This window comes from Lathamus discolor, chromosome 1 (assembly GCF_037157495.1).
Source record: "Lathamus discolor isolate bLatDis1 chromosome 1, bLatDis1.hap1, whole genome shotgun sequence".
NCBI classification, from domain to species: Eukaryota; Metazoa; Chordata; class Aves; order Psittaciformes; family Psittacidae; genus Lathamus; species Lathamus discolor.
Genome location: NC_088884.1, coordinates 65,819,727 through 65,836,224, shown reverse-complemented (window position 1 = coordinate 65,836,224; position 16,498 = coordinate 65,819,727). Strand labels below are relative to the sequence as shown.

At 46.9% G+C, this 16,498-nt stretch overlaps 1 protein-coding gene and 1 non-coding gene across 3 annotated transcripts; both read right to left on the bottom strand.

Moving 5' to 3' along the window:
• Positions 1-580: 580 nt before the first annotated feature.
• Positions 581-651, bottom strand: TRNAG-GCC (transfer RNA glycine (anticodon GCC)). The gene has a single exon. It is a non-coding gene; the product is annotated as a tRNA-Gly (tRNA).
• Positions 652-4,236: 3,585 nt separating this feature from the next.
• Positions 4,237-9,891, bottom strand: LOC136007178 (killer cell lectin-like receptor subfamily G member 1). 2 transcript variants are annotated; one of them, XM_065665097.1, is made up of 6 exons: positions 9,668-9,891; positions 8,915-9,157; positions 7,487-7,585; positions 6,363-6,514; positions 5,849-5,952; positions 4,237-4,542 (listed from the first exon to the last, which is right to left on the bottom strand). In XM_065665097.1, exons 2-6 carry the CDS (start codon positions 9,153-9,155, stop codon positions 4,431-4,433), a joined length of 708 nt encoding a protein of 235 aa, XP_065521169.1. In that variant the 5' UTR covers positions 9,156-9,157; positions 9,668-9,891; the 3' UTR covers positions 4,237-4,430. The 2 variants fall into 2 exon arrangements, with proteins under 2 accessions (XP_065521169.1, XP_065521168.1); XM_065665096.1 differs by lacking the exon at positions 9,668-9,891 and having other exon boundaries at positions 8,915-9,268.
• Between the last annotated feature and the right edge of the window lie 6,607 nt (positions 9,892-16,498).

The window sequence follows — 16,498 nt, the reverse complement described above, 5'->3', positions numbered from 1 at the left end:
GTGGCTGTGTAAGGGTCAGTGACCGGGCAGGAGGGGCGCAGTCCGCCCCCCCCCACCCCGAGTTGCTCCGTGTCTCCCATCCCCATCCATGTGCCGCTGAAGTTTATCTTTGAGCCTGTCAGCTTCTGGGCGCCAGCGGGTCAGGGTCTGTGTCCGACACCGGCGTTGTGCCTGCGAGCCCCGCGCTGACGGCTTGAGCAGCGCGGCTTCAGCTCCCGCGACGCTCCGGGGAGCGGCCGGCTCCGGGCCAGCCGCGGTCAGGACACGGGGGTCTCGCCGGGCAGCAGGCAGGAGCTGGCGCTGGGGTGGCCATGCCCGTCTGCCATCAGCCTGCTTTGCTCAGAGCAGGTTGAGAACAGAGACGTTTCGGGAGGAAAAGTTCATAAACATCTTCTGTAACGACTCTCCTGGGTATTAAAGAGGGTGACAGGCCACTGGCAAACGCCTCTACTGAGTTAGGCACTGGAAGCTTTTGCATTTCGTTGAAGCCTGAGGTAAAGATGCTATTTAGGCTGAGATTTTGGGAAGAGCGAGACCATGGAATGGGGAGAAGTCAAAGCTAAAACGGAAAAGTAAGCGTTGCATTGGCCGGGAATCGAACCCGGGCCTCCCGCGTGGCAGGCGAGAATTCTACCACTGAACCACCAATGCTCCAGCTGTTCGGAAATTTGATTGCACCGCTGCTTACACCACTGCCTGCCCCTCTGCCTTCACAGCTGCCCGTGCTTCCAGTGGCTCTGCTGCAAGTGGGGCTGGGACTGAAGGGCCCTTGGACGACCCGGGACCTTAAAGTGGTTGCATGGGCTGGAGCAGGGTTACAGGTCTCTTCATTTAAGTGCAGTGGATGAGTTAAATATCCCTGGGTTCCAAGCTGTAAGTTCCTGGGGAGGAGCAGGTATGGCTTATGGAAACCTTGTTTGCTTGGAATATCAGCTGAAGTGGTGTATGGGTGGCTGGGAAGGTCCAAAGTCATGGTGCTGGGCATGGGTCTGGTGGGCCGTAATTCCATACCGGCCAGTTCTCTGCTGCTGTCTTATGCTGTGTTGTGGGTACATGACCCTCATAACCTACCATGTTGGAGAGGGTGTTTAAAGACCTGGTGACTTCTTTGCAAGCACGCAGCCATGGTGAGTGGCGCTTGAGTCTATCCTGGGCTGAGAGTTCACGAATGGTGTAAGAGGCTGCAGGCTGGGAGCAGCAGGAGGGCAGTGAGCTGCTGTTGGACCTGAGCAGGGGGGAGGAGGAGAGAGCTCTGGTTACACTGCTGGGTTCCTTCATCATTCCCCATTTCAGTACCAATTTATTTGGCATTTGTTGTGGCCAAAAATTCGTTTCTGACAGCTTACTGAAGATTTGTTGAGGGAAAGAAGAGGAAAGGTGTTTCCCTAAATGCTTGTTTAATTGTATACTTTTTTTTTTCTTCTCAATATCTGAATCAGTAATCCAAAGTTTTCACAATTTGGCAATAAAATGCCCCAAATGAAGACTGCTTTGGCCATGACAAGTATGCTTACTCCAGGTGGGAAAAGTGTCCAAGACCTATCTGGTGGCCCAGCTTGTACACATAGCAGTTCCAGCTGGAGCGTAGCCTTCTTTGTGATGCTGTACATCTGGGGAAGCCGTTCCTTCCCTCAGTGACACTTGTTTTCACTCTTTATTGCTGCCTAGCTGACATGGCCACTAAGTCACAGATTGTCTCATTTTCAGGTCAGCCCAGGCTGCTTTAGCTTTCTCCATATGTTAAGCCAATTAGTGGTCTTCTCTGGGGTCCCTAGTATGTTACAAGGATGTAAGGTTGTTAAGATTTCCTCTGTGCTTCTTGTTTTTTTCTGTTGCATACCCGAATCCTTTAGAACAGGGCAGATGTAGTTCAGAGCTTTAGGCGTGCTTTCCTTGCAACAGCTATTTGTGCTTTTCCTGGTTTTCCCAGTACATACCAAAGTCATCAAAAGTGTAAAAGCTGGCAAAGCAGTTCAGGTTTCATTTTGTCTGAGTGATAGTTCTGGGCAGGTTTCACTACGTGGCAAGCCTAGCCTCCATTTCCAGAGGATCTCAAAGCAATCTACAGAGATTGATACAAAAATTGATATGATCATCCTCCTTAAGGAAAGGCAGCTGTTCTTTGAGATACAGAAAACAACCCTAGATCAGCTAGATACAGAGCAGAAAAAGCAAAGTAACATCAGGTCTCTGAAGGGGAAGCTGGGGAGAATCTTCTGCTAGAACTAGGTCAACACTTTCATAGACTCATCCACTTCCGGAAATACTGAAGGTGCTTAAGTATGATTTATAAGCTTAGTTTGAAAATGATTTTCTGTCTCCAAATAGCATGATTTTTGTTTGGAGATCTGAAAGATGTAAGCCCTACATAGTGTGGGAGTTTCAAAAGCAGAAATGTGGAAAGCTAAGTTATATAAAGAAATAACAGAGGAAAAAGTATATATGCTGGCTGTGAATTGGGGGTAGTGTGTTTTCTGGGAAGTTTTGTGCTGCCTCTTAAGAAGTGCAGGAGAAGAAACAGGATGGGATGTCCCTACCAGTGGCAGAGGGGTTGGAACTAGATGATCTCAAAGTCCTTTTCAACCCAAACCATCCTAGGATTCTACAATTCTATGAACTAATCTAACTCAGTGTGGGACAGAATCCTGCCACCTATTCCAATTTTCCACTCTGAGACAAGGATTATCATAAGTATTTTCTATTAAAAACTCTTGTTTCAACAAGTCAAACAACTCAAATATCCACTGTTTATGTAAGATGGGTGTAGGCATTGTGAACCTCCAAAGGGTGGAACACAGATTATAAAGTCACCCAGTGGGACAGATTTAGTAACGTCAGTGCAGGACCTAAGACCACAACATTAAGTAGGATTCACTGTTAGGAATTTTGTAACCAAAACTTGGCTCTCCTGGGATTACACTGTAAAGGAGAATAGCCTTATCCTTCTCCACAATACATGATTTTGTCAAGTGTATCAACCTTCAGGAAAAAATGCCTTGATGAAAGGTGATCTATGCAAGCAAACAGGAAGATTTATTTGCTTGATGATGCTTTCAGTGGAAATCATCACTGTTAATACTAGGAGATCTACCGAGATCCAGACTGCTCACTATGTCAAAGGTGTCATCTCAGAACAAATCTGTGTGGATTAGGCTGGAGTCCCAGGTTAGACCTGTGCACATGTTAACTTTGCATGTTGACTACAGATGTTCAACTGCTGAAGGGAGCTGATGGCCCTGTCTGTGAAACAGAGCACAGTCCAAACAGGTGCTAACCCTGTATGAAAAATGAGGCAAGATTTCTTAGGCTACATCTGTGTTAGTCAATCAAACAGTTCTGGGACAAACTGGCTTTATATTCTTACCTTACATCTGTATTGTGTGCCACGGTGCTGGTGTCTCTATTCCCCACATTTTCTGCATAGGAAGAAAAAGAAACCCTGTTTCTGCAGCTGACAAGGCATCACCTAAGCCACAGCATCCACCATGCTTAGTGGGAAAAACTGGAGCTTCCCTCCAATGAATCAGAAACTTGTCCTACAGTTACCAAAAGAGAGAAGAGGTGGCAGGGACATGGGCCATCACCTCTGCCAGCCATGTTACTGCTCTCAGCTCCCAGCAAGCCATCCACACGCTACAGAGCACTGGCCCTTGCTGCTCCCCCAGACCCGGTCTCAAACCATCCTGCTTGCAATTTGGGTAAAGCCCTGTTTTGAGGAACTTCATGAGGCTGGCATTGGCCACCTCTCAAGTGTGTCAAGGTGCTTCTGGATGGCATCCCTTCCCTCCAGTGTGTCAACCGAACCACACAGCTTGGTGTCATTGGCAAACTTGCTGAGGGTGCCTCATCCCACTGTCCATGTCAGTGACAAAGATGTTAAACATAGCTGAGGGCACCTTTACTGGGGGGCCTCAGGGCAAAGGAGCTGTGTTTATTTGGCTGCTGACAAAAGTAATTGTGTCAGTCAGCAATCTTTCAGGCAGATCTGGGGCAGGAGCCTGTTTAAGAGCTGTAGCGGTATTGTGTTCTCTGCAACAGGAGACGCTGCTATTCTGCAGTGTTAGCGCAAAGAAAATATTTCACTCCCTGCCCTCCTGACTGTTCCTGCCACCAGCTTCCTTTCTGCCCATTTATCAACCACCTAATGCACTAAACAATGATATCGGGGAGGAAAACAGAAAGTAACCACTGAAGAAATTGTTAGAAGCAACCTGTGTTTATTTTCATCTCAGCAGGGTAACGGGTTTACCCCATCACGGTGAGTTACACAGCAGTGAAACACTGGCAGCCATGCTGCAGTTTTCTCCAGGTACAAACAGCAGCAAGGAGCACAGCTTCTCTCTTTGAGAAGCTTCCTGAGACACTTCCACAGGGACCAAGCCTTAGCACAACTCTCCAAAGCACACTTCCTCACACAAGGTCCTCTGAGGTCACTGAAGAGATTTCTCGCAGATCCATGGGGCAAGGATTTCACAGCTGGAAGCACGAATGGCACCATCCAGCAGAACGGCACAGTTCTGCACGGGGCTGTTGAACAGGACACTGTGGGAGACACAGGCAGAGCACGCAAGCGGAAGGACATTAGAAAAGGATCATCACTTTGGCAGGGGGAAGAACCTTGCACTTCTTTGGAGGTAGGAGACTCACTGAAGCTGGACTTTATGACCTTGTGTCAGGAAAGACCCCCTGGAACATGTGAGGTCTGGCAGTGGGGCTTGCTATGCCCACAGCTCACCCTGAGATTTAAGGGGTAGTCTGTCTCATTTTGGGCTCTCCATTTCCCATCACTGAGAGAAACGTGCTGTCCCACAGGGGAATTTTTGTTGCCCTGCTTTAAAGCATCTGGAGACTTGGGATAGAAAGTATCAATTATTCCAGTTTGAATGTGTTGTATGGGCAGGTGGAAGATGAAAGCCTCTGTTTCATTATGGTTTTCCAATAGAAAACCTTTTCAATGCAAAGGGGAATTAATGATCAAACAGAAATCCACAGAGACACAAATCTGGTGCAAAAGAGGTAACAGAGGCAACAGCAAAGACTAGAAGTGTTTGGCTACTACTTAATGTGCCATCAAGAAACTCCAGGCACAGCTTTGGAGAAGGACACCCTGAGCTTTATAACTGATAAAAGAGGGGGGAGGAGGAGGAGGAGGCTTTGGGATGTTCCAGGTGGGGCTGTGCAAAACCTGTCGAGGAACATTTAGGGGAAGGGAAGTGACAGAGGAGGGGTCAGGCCATGTGTGAGCAGGGAGACTGTCCATGTGCAGTTGCAATTCCATGGCAGCTCCAAGCTGCACTAGCCAGGGGGTAGGAGGCCCTGGGAACCTAGGGAGTGTTGTGTGTGTGTATTCACTAATGGATTTCAATCCTGAGCAGCCAAAGAGGAGGAAGGGGACTTACCTGCCTATTGTTATGCTTTATGGGAGTCCTATTAGCACTACATGCGGCTGCTGCTGAAGGCAGTGCCTTGTTTGTTGGCAGTGTGTGCAGCCAGCTGTGTGAGAGTCCTTTGCCTGCACCTATGACTGTGTTTGTGTCTCTGGGACACATGCTCAGGTATCCTAGTGAGTGATCCTACAAACAGGAATGTAGCAGCTGCGCACATCATCCTGGGATAGAGGCTCCCACATCTCTGGTGCACCAGGCTGTGCTCCAGCAGCCGGACAGTAGGAACCCGTTAGTTCTGGAGCTGCTGGAGGCAGCAGCCACTCTGAACATAGCAGCTGTATTCATTGCTGATAGACTTCCACAGACTACAGATGGAACATCTCATTTAAAAGTTTAAGGGCATCGGAAGGATCTCAAGCCCTTTACTTTACGGAAAAATACAGAGGAAATACCATACTCACTTTTTGCCATTTAGTTTTGAGCCATCTTCCCAGACCCAGTCATAACCAGTGCTATTCTGCAAACCAATCCAGTAGGATTCGGTGTGCATCATCTGGAAGAAGTCCTAGGAGGGACAGAGAGGCAGGGCGATCAGTAGTCTCAGAGAAACCTGGTCAAGTCCTGGATTCTGGGGGAAAACAATGGGGCGCTGTGTGAGAGAGGGAGGGTTGCAGCTATTTCTCAATGTCCTTTGGGCACCCACACCATTCATTACTGTAGGAACCTACTTTGTGAGAGGCAGCATTTCAGAGTGCCAAGCAACTCCCCCAGCCGTGGGTCTGAGGGCTGAGCCCATGACAAGCTCAGCAAGGGCAGGCAGAAAGAAGCAAGCCCTTCTTGCAAAGGCCTTTTACACTTTCCCTTCCTCACAGAGGGGAACAGCTGGACAGTACAGCGCCTTCGACCTACTGCCCTGCAATCCTATTATCCTGTATGGCAAAGGCCCTCAGTCCTGGTCACTGCAAAGGCACCCACCATTTCGCTGGTATCACTGATCACCAGGAGATGAGCTCCCTGTGCCCCGCAGGACTGCCGGCTGGAATGCCAGTCCTTCTTCTGCTTGGAGAAGGAGTAGCAGCTCCCTCTGTAGGCGACCCACTGCTCAGGGCAGCGTGGGCATGGATAGCCTGCAAAACAATCGTACAGCTCTCTTCTCGTTCATAGTCAGGGCCAGCTCCATTGCAAACACATTTCTCACACACATCCTCTCTAGGAAATGATTCTCCAGCATTATAGTAATGCCATCGCTGGAGCTGTTCTGAGACTGGCAAAGACAACGTCATTAACTGCACAGAGCCTCTGGAGGGCTCTGTGAAAAGCACCCACTTACCAGATGGGAATAGGTGGGAGATTATGGAGGGGTCTCTTGGGGCCTTCCTTTTCCTTTTCGTTTTCCTTTCTAGTGTTTTTGCTCTTTTGTTTTCCCCTCCCCTTTTCATTCTGTCTGCCCCATATAAACTTCATCTTTGGCCATGTTTCCTTCTGTCCAATGGGATAGGCAGAGACCTGGCACCTGACAGGACCGTGGCAGATCACCCACTTCCATACAGCCCCCACCACTAAGCTCTGACTGCTGCTAGGACCAGGAATCATTTTGTAACAGCTGCTAGTCATGGAGGTCTTGAAGCTTGAAGCACCCTCCTTTTCCTTCCTGACAGGAGAGCAGCTAGTGCCACTGGCCCATGGATGGCCACTGAACACCTCAGGGTTCATTCCCTCACTGTACAGCAATGATCTGCAGATACACACCAAAAAATGGGCTTTCTGGTTGTGTCCTCCAGCCTAGAGCTGCATTCATCAGGATGTAAATAGTCATGAGTGGTTGAGCACCCAACAAAGTGTGCTTGCTACACACTGAAGTCTACCCAGTTGCCCCTCTCAAAGGCATCTTTGATATTCCCTATGCCTTACTTTCTTGTTCCTGCTGAAGACAGGTCTAACTAGGCCAAACTTAATGTTTAAAAACCTCAGATAACAGAATCAGGTCTTTTTTAATAGAGAAATTATACTTCCATGCCCTTCTTGGAGCCCTGAGCAGATATCAAAAGCTGTTTTGCTTCCTGACATTAAAATAGTTTCAATGGCAGGTATTTATTTACCCTTGATAATAAAACCCAGTGCTGTTCCCAGTGATGCCAAGATGAGGATTCCTAGAATCACTGCAGTAATACGGCAGCTGGTGCATAAACCAGGAAAATCTAACAGGAAGAAAAAGAACATAAATATGATAAAGGTGAGGTTTTCTCAACGGGATCAGCTCTAGAAATACAATATATGTGAAACTGCAGTGCCTGTTTACTTCACCCTGCACTCATGTCAGAGTGCAATATTATCTGACTAGTTCTTTTTGATATTCCACACATGGATAATTCAATGTTTAATATCAGTTTATTTTTGCTAAAGAAATGTGATGTTGCATGAGGTTCTGATTTAGCAGGGTGATACAGCTATGTGTTGAAAGCAGCACAAAAGTGCAAATTACATTTAGCAGAATATAGCATTTCAATACACAGCTGAATCACAAGATAAATGTGATTCTTATTGCTAGGCTCTATAATTTGCTCACCATCACAACACTGGGTTCCATCAGCAAGGAATATGTGGGTGTAAGCAGCTCAAGCCTGTTGCTGTCTTCAAAGCTCTTTTTGTCAGCTGTTCAGTGGTTGCAGTCTGTGTTAGGCTGTCACATACACGCACACCCCCTGTGCTGGTCTGGCTGAGCAAGACATTCACACTCTTTTAATCAACTCACGGGCAAATTTACACAAATTTACACCAGCTGATCACTCAAATGGTACACCTGCTGATCAAAGTACCTCTGTGGTACCCTTAATAGTAAGTTCAGCCTTCTTTCTGGCAGCCACATTCAATACTGCATACTTCATGCTTACATGGCACTTACATACTTCCCTTCTCCCATTGCAGGGGCTTATTGATCAGTCACAACTCAGGATTACGTCTGAAGAGAAGTCCAACTACAGTGACATTTTTGATACAGCATCAACAGAAATTATTAGATCACAACTCCATTGGAGCTGCAAGTCTCCAACTTTAACCTGCCTCGAACTCTCTATCCTTCCCAACTACAAATAGCAGGCTAGAAAAGAAAATACATTAGCATACAAATGCAAATAATTAATTCATAGAATCATAGAACGATTAGAGTTGGAAAGGACCTCAAGATCATCTAGTTCCAACCCCCCTGCCATGGGCAGGGACACCTCACACTAGACCATGTCACCCAAGGCTCTGTCCAGCTTGGCCTTGAACGCTGCCAGGGATGGGGCATTTACCACTTCTTTGGGCAGCCTGTGCCAGTGCCTCAGCACCCTCACAGTAAAGAACTTCTTCCTTATATCTAACCTCAACTTCCACTGTTGAAGTTTAAACCCATTACCCCTTGTCCTATTGCTACAGTCCCTGATGAAGAGTCCCTCTCTGGCATCTGCGTAGGCCCCCTTCGGACATGAAATCTGTTAGACTGTTTATCCAGTAATGCATACATCTTTCCCATTCACAGACTTTACCTTTGTTTGTGATGTTCTCCTCTGTTCTTTGTCTTCTCATCATCTGTTTCTTGGAAGAAGGGCTGTGTTTCACATTCAGATAGATGGGTTCCTTTTTATTCCTGTCATGTGATTTTAAGTGTTGCTTTTTTTTACTTTGCTTTACTTGGAATTTAGAAGTCCAACTAGCTACAAAGTCCAGGTCTGGATCTGAATTTTCCTGAAGGTCAAAAGAGCTTTCCTTCCAGGAGCTCGGAATCATTTCTGATGGTAGCATATATTATTAGCAGAAGAGTAATACATGGAACAAATCACAGAATCATAGAATGGTTAGGGTTGAAAGGGATCTTAAATACAATCTAGTTCAAATCAGCTTTCTGGAGTACAAAGTCATTTAAGCAATGACAATAGCTCTCAAAGAGCTCTATCATTTATGATTAAACTGCTCCTATGAATGCTAGGTAGGCCAGTGTTAGACAGGGGATCTTACTTTCACAGATAGGTGAAGTTACCTAGCATTCTCCACATCAACTAATATAAGTAAGCAACTTAAACTTGACCAAAATGACAAAGGTGAGGAATTATATTTCCTTATGCAGCAAATAGACAGACATGGGTAATTCTAGTGGGACAATTTGCAGCATGGATTTCTCTCTTTCACTGCAAGCACCAGTAATAAAAGCAATACAGATGCATTTGACCTATACCAATGACATGTTGATTGAAAACCAAAAATCCTTTGAGAATTTTGACAAGAAAATTGAGGGGTTTTACCTTATTTCCACAGGAGGAAGCTGAAATGTGATAGCAGAACAGCTGGTGAATCTGTCTTGGTCTCCATATATTACTCTGCAGGATGACAAATTGATTGTTACTATCAGACTGAAACAGGGCAACTGAGAGATGGGAAATAAGTATCGTGGTGACCCACACAGGAAATTTGTGTCCTTTTATCGCAGCACAGAGCTCTACTTCTTCAGAGTTACAGTGAAAAAAAAAGGTGTTCCTGCCATGGTTGCACCAAACTCTGTTTGAGCTAATTGCAGTGCTAAATTCAGTGAGCAACAGAATACATTGAACAAGCTGAATCTGTAGACTGCATTATTAAAAGCAAAGGCTTGCACTGCCAGTCTTCAAATGGAAAACAAATAATAGTACTTTTAGAACAGAAGAGGATTTCACAGTTCACTCATTTTGTTAATGCTGAGGTTTAGTCAAAATCTGGAAACATAATTTTATTAAAATTTCATAATCATTTTTACTATATAGGCTACCAGGAAGATGTATATGTTTAATTTTGAAACATAAAAATATTTTCCATCCTTTTTCTTCATGTCCTTTCCCTTCTTTTTCTTCTTACTCCATTTATTTTTAAGGACATGAACAAGAACTGGTTGGGGATGTAAAGGGTGGGGGAAGGTGTGGCTGCAGTAACCTAAGGTGGTGGAGTTCAGGATCCTAAAAAGAAGGGAAAACCTGCAAAAAGCAGAATCACAACCCACGACTTGAAGAAGGCAAACTTCAGGCTGCTCAGGAATCTGCTTTTGGGTATCCCATGGCAAACAGTCCTAGAGAGAAGAGGTTCAGGATAGTTGGATGGTTTTCAAGTGTCAGTTCCTTTGAACTCAAGAGTAGCCCACCCAATGAGCAGGTTACAAATGGTGACAGTGGGCCCGCATGAATCCCTTAGCTTGCAGGGATGGGGTTAGGAAAGCCAAAGCCTGCCTGGATTGGAATCTGGTGTGAAAGGGCACAAAAAAGGTTTAATTGGGTACATCAGGAAGCAAAAAATACCTAGGGAAAAATGTGGGCTGCAGTGTAGCTGATCACAAAGATGTAGGAAAGGGTGATACACTCTGTGACTCAGTGCTTCCTTTGTCTTAGCCTTTGTTAATGTGACTTTCCTTCAGCAGTCTCAGGTCCATGGAAACTATGAGGAAGTCCAGTGCAAAGCAGACTTAACTTTGGTGGAGGAGCTATCATGTTAGGGAGCATTGAGACTAAATGTACATACACAAGTTCATGGACCCTGATGGGACATAGCACAAGTGCTGTGGGAGCTGACTTCATTGCAAGGCCACTGTCAACAACCTTTAAAAGGTCATGGTAATCAGGAAAGGTCCCTGAAGACAAAGGCAGGAGATGACTTCTGTCTTCAAGAAGAAGGATCCAGGGAACTACAGGCCAGTCAGCCTGACATCAGCCCCTGGAAAGCTAATAGAGCAACTCATCCTAGAAACCATTTCCAGACACAGGAAGGATAAGAATCACTGAATCACAGAATGGTTTGGATTGGAAGGGACCTCTGGAGATCATCTAGTCCAATCCCCCTGCTAAGGAAGGGCAATCACCTTGTCAGCACAGTTTTGCAAAGGGGAAGGCATGCCTGACTGACCTCATAACCTTCTACAGTGAGGTGACTCACGCCATGGAGAGCTGTGGGTGTTATTTTGATATTGTCTCTTGTCTCCTGCAACATCCTCACAGACAAGTACTGACGAACTATAGAGCTGGATAAATAGTGAGACAGACTGAAAACTGGCTGTAGGGCTGGGTTCAGAGGGTTGTGACAGTCTAGCTGCAGGCTAGTGACCAGACGTGCCCCAGGGCTCAACACTGGATGCAGTAGTGTGTCTGTGACCTGTGACCTTCACAATAGAGCAGAGTGAGTTCTCTTACCCTCAGTAAGTTCTCAGATGAGACAAAACTGAAAGGAATGACTGATACACCAGGTGGTTGTCCCAGCATTCAGAGAGATCTGGACATGGTTGGAGAAATGGCTAGAAAGAAACCTCATGAAGTTCAGTAAAGGCAAATGCAAGCTCCTGTACATGGTGAGACATCAACACACACTGTGGTCAGCTGTCTGGGAAGCGGCTTTGCAGAAAAGGATCTGGGAATTCCTGGCAAATGACAAACTGAACATGAGGCAACAACGTGCCCTCATGGCAAAGGTGGCCAACAGCCTCCTAGGTTGCATTAGGCAGAAAGCGGTCAGTAGGCCAAGGGAAGTGATCCTTCCCCTCTACACTGCACTGGTCAGGCTGTGTATCCAGTTTGGGCTCCCCTGTACAAGAAGCATGTGGATTTACTGGAGCAAGTAGGAAAGAGCCAATAAGATGATTAAGGAACTGAAGCATCTTTCATACAAGCAGAGGCTATGAGCACTGGGACTGTTCAGCCTGGTGAAGAAAAGGTTCAGGGGGATCTTGTCTTTTTGTTTTTTTCCTTTATTTTTCCTTCTTTTTTTTTTTTTTTTTTTTTTTATGTACAGTGAATGTGATCAAAAACTGGAACAGGTTTCCCAGAGGTGGTAAAGCCTCTTTCTTTGGAAGACATTCAAAGGCCAACTGGACAATGTCGTTAGTAGCTTGCTGTAGTTCATAGAATCACAGAATAGTTAGGGTTGGAAAGGACCTTAAGATCATCCAGTTCCAACCCCCCTGCCATGGGCACGGACACCTCACACTAAACCATCCCACCCAAGGCTACGTCCAACCTGGCCTTGAACACCACCAGGGATGGAGCATTCACAACTTCCTTGGGCAACCCATTCCAGTGCCTCACCACCCTCACAGTAAAGAACTTCCTTATATCCAATCTAAACTTCCCCTGTTTAAGTTTGAACCCATCACCGCTTGTCCTATCACTACAGTCCCTAATGAAGAGTCCCTCTCCAACATCCCTATAGGCCCCCTTCAGATACTGGAAGGCTGCTGCGAGGTCTCCACGCAGCCTTCTCTTCTCCAGGCTGAACAGCCCCAACTTCCTCAGCCTGTCTTCATACGGGAGGTGCTCCAGTCCCCTGAGCATCCTCGTGGCCCTCCTCTGGACTTGTTCCAACAGTTCCATGTCCTTTTTATGTTGAGGACACCAGAACTGCACACAATACTCCAAGTGAGGTCTCACGAGAGCAGAGTAGAGGGGCAGGATCACCTCCTTCAACCCGCTGGTCACGCTCCTCTTGACGCAGCCCAGGATACAGTTGGCTGTCTGGGCTGTGACTGCACACTGCCAGCTCATGTTCATGGGTTGACCCTGCTTCAAGCAGGGCACTTACGGTCACCAGAGCTGCCTCCCAATCTCCACTGTTCTGTGACTCTGTGACAAGTAGTGAAATTTCAGTATGAAAGAAGAAGATGGAGGCTGAATGTTACAGCTGATTCCCCTACAGCAGCTTTGGAGAGGCAGGTAGGTTCTACCCTGCCTTGCAGTACAATAAATCCTTTGCTCCTGGAAGGGACTCCTTGGGCTTAGGAAGTTAAAACAGACTTCAGGTTGCTCTGTCTTGTGTTGTTGATAAGGCCTAAAGGCCTCCACATCTAAAGATCTTCTCCTCCCTCACCCCAATTTGTGGGGTGTGTGGTTCAAGGAGCTGGCAGCTTTAGGGCCAGCTCTGCAGGAGTGAGCTGCAGGATGCTGCTGACCCGTTTTCACAGAAAAGCTTTAGAGTCTGTGGCTTTTGATATTTCAAACTCATCCAGACAGTACTTGAGCAGCTGTGATGTAAAACATCTCTTGGGGGCAAAGCAAGCTAGTACAGCTCTTCCTAGCAATTATAGCACGCACCATAACTCACAAGATCAAAATCCATTGTGCACACCGCAGAAATCACATAAAGGATTAATGCTGACTGGACAAAGATCTTCAGCATTGTTTTACAAGTCTGTGGTTCCTTGTGGGCAGATCTATGACACAGACATCAGACTTGCCACACTCCCCAGCAAGCTGGATCTAAATTCTCCCCCATGCCCTGAGTTCTTTGCTGTGCTGCTGCATCTGACTGCATATTCTAGGGCAGGATGTTCCTCACTTAAAACACAGATGTCTCAAGCTAGTTTCCATACAGAATGCAGGATTAAATGTAATAAAAGGCTTCTTTTTTATAATTCAGTATATGAAATTCAGCAATTTAAGTTATTAAAACATTATAACATTATATGGCAGGGGGGTTGGAGCTAGTTCATCTTTAAGGTCCCTTTGAACCCAAACCATTCTGTGATTCTGTAACAAATCAAACTAAACCCCGTCCTCCATGGTGGAGCTGGAGATGTGCAGAAAGTAGACGTTCCTGAATTCTTTAAACCTAATGTTTAAAAAGTTAGGTTACAGAGAATTCAGCTTGTATGTGGCTTCTCTTTCTTGTCATGAGCAATAAACCACAGTAAATCCACAATTTGAAAAGCTGACACCAGCTCACAGGAAATGCTGCTTTTGAAGACATCAGCTTTGACCAGACAGGAAGCATTGGCTTCACAAAATGCTTTGTTAAATAGCTCATATGCAATGGTTAATCAAAAAGACAGTGAGAAAGCTCTGAGTGCTTCTCTTCCACAACACCATATATATGTCATAGTGCCATTTCTTTGTGTGCCTCATCAGACAGGCCTGGTTTGCAACATGCCCGAACATGCAAAACATCCATCTCTGGTTTGCATGTTTGTTTATTGTAGGAGTGGGGGATGGTGGTGGTGGTGTTTGCTGCTGTGGTTTGGGTATCTCAGACTCAAGACTTCTCAATACAGAATTTTCAATACAGAAATACAATTAACAACAAATAAACTCACCTGATCAGAACAGCATACACACTTTTTATTGTGTACATTTCCACACTGTACTGTACTGCTCCCGTCTCCTCACCTCCTCTTGAAAACGGGTTGTGGGGAAGAGTTGAGAGCTGCAGCACACCCGTGTACATGCAAGATGCTGTTGGTATAATAAACAAAGGAACAGCTGGTCATAAGCTAAATCTGCTACAAATATTTAATTGCTTTAATTCTTGTTACAGTGATCCCAGTGAAAAGAAATGAAATATTTCTCCAGTGGCAAGAGCTCTGCTACAGCCTTTCCACATTAAAATATTCATTCCTTACCAACCCAGCCTCATGCGTCGCCAAGTACTGAATTTTGCAGTACTAGTCATGGGAAACTGTTCAAACTATTGCTGCTCACGCTGACACTGAGTTGCTTCTGTAAAGCTATGTGGAAGGTGAGAGCATCCACTCCATTACAGTCCCCACTGAAGTACTCTTTAAATGCAAAAGAGGGTAATGATTGACAGAGACACAGACCTGCTGCACATAAAAGAGCAGTAGAGATGGCAATGACTGAAAGTCTCCAGCCACTACTTAATGGGCGAACAAGAAGCTCCAGACACAGCTTTGGAGAGGGACACCGCTGGCTTTGTAACTGATAAAATGGGGGGGAAGGAGGAGGGTTTGGGATGTTCCAGATGGGGCTGTGCAAAACCTGCCAAGGAACATTTAGGGGAAGGGGAGTGACAGAGAGGAGGGGATGGGCCACGTGTGAGCAGTTGCTTGATGGTGTGCAAGCCCTTGTCTGACCCAGGCCTGCCCTGATCACCACAGTAGGTCCTGGCTCCTTATTAAACCCTTTCTTTGCTCTCTCCCTGCTACCTCAGTCTCTGCCCCGTGTGTACCAGTGCTGTAAAGATGAGGTGCCAGCACCCAGGGGCACCCTGCAAGAGGATGTGGAGCCAGCTCTGGAGCCGGAGAGATCAAGTACCCCAGCGTGGTGCCAGGCGCTGGGGTGGGTGAGGGACTCAGCTCAGTGTCTGGGTTGGGACCATGTCTGTGTGTCCTGGCCACAGCTGCTGGGGCACCAGAACAAGGGAGTGATGAGTGATGAGTGGGGGGCTCAGCAGCTGGAGCAGGACTGGGGGTCACAGTCCATGTGTCAGTGCTGGGGGGAGAGTGCCCGTGTCTTCCCAGCCCGTGCGTGTGCAGTTCCAATTCCATAGGAAGCTCCAAGCTGCACTAGCCAGGGAGTAGGAGGCCCTGGGGCTGGGCAGGGGATCAGGTGGGCACAGGGTCCCTACTGATGTTTGGAGGGAGTCCCATAAGTGTGGGGTTCCTGTGAGATGGGTGTCTGTGTGGCTGGTGAGCACTGAGCTGGACCCATTGGTGAGTAGAGGGCCTGTGGGGTGGGTTAAAGGGGCTGGGATCTGGGCAGAGGAGCCAGATGGAGAGGTGCTGTGCTGGCACTCAGGGTGTCCATGACTCTGTGTGTGTCACAAATAGCTGCACACTCAAGCAAAGCAAAAAGCTTTTTCAGTATTTCCCACCAGCCAGCAGATGTCTGGCAAATAGCAAGAAAGATGGGCTGAGCACACGGATGGATGGTTGCTTGGCAAGAGAAATGCCATAGCCACGAAAGCCCCTCCTTCCTCCTCCTTTCTCTGACAGTGGTGGTGTTCCCTCTATTGCTTCTCTCCCTTTTTATCCTTGCCCTTTCTTCAATACATGTCCCCAGAGGCACTGCTAGCCTGGCTGAGGGGCTCAGTCGTGTCCTGCGGTGGGTCCATTGCAGAGCAAGCAGCCTCTAGTTTCTTCCCACAGAGACCATCCCTGCAGCCCCCCACAGCCCACAGGCTGCCACAGGCACCCAGCACAGTTACACACTGTACCCAGCACATCCCCGGGTAGTGCAGAAGGGGCACATGCAGCTGCAGACACCAGCTTCCATCACTGCAGCAGCTGGGGCTGCACCACAGGCACTGCCTGCCTTGCCCTGTGCATTGCAGCACTGCAGCTTCCTACTCTTAAGAGCTCCGTTTGGAAAGATGGTGTTATTTCTTTTCTATAT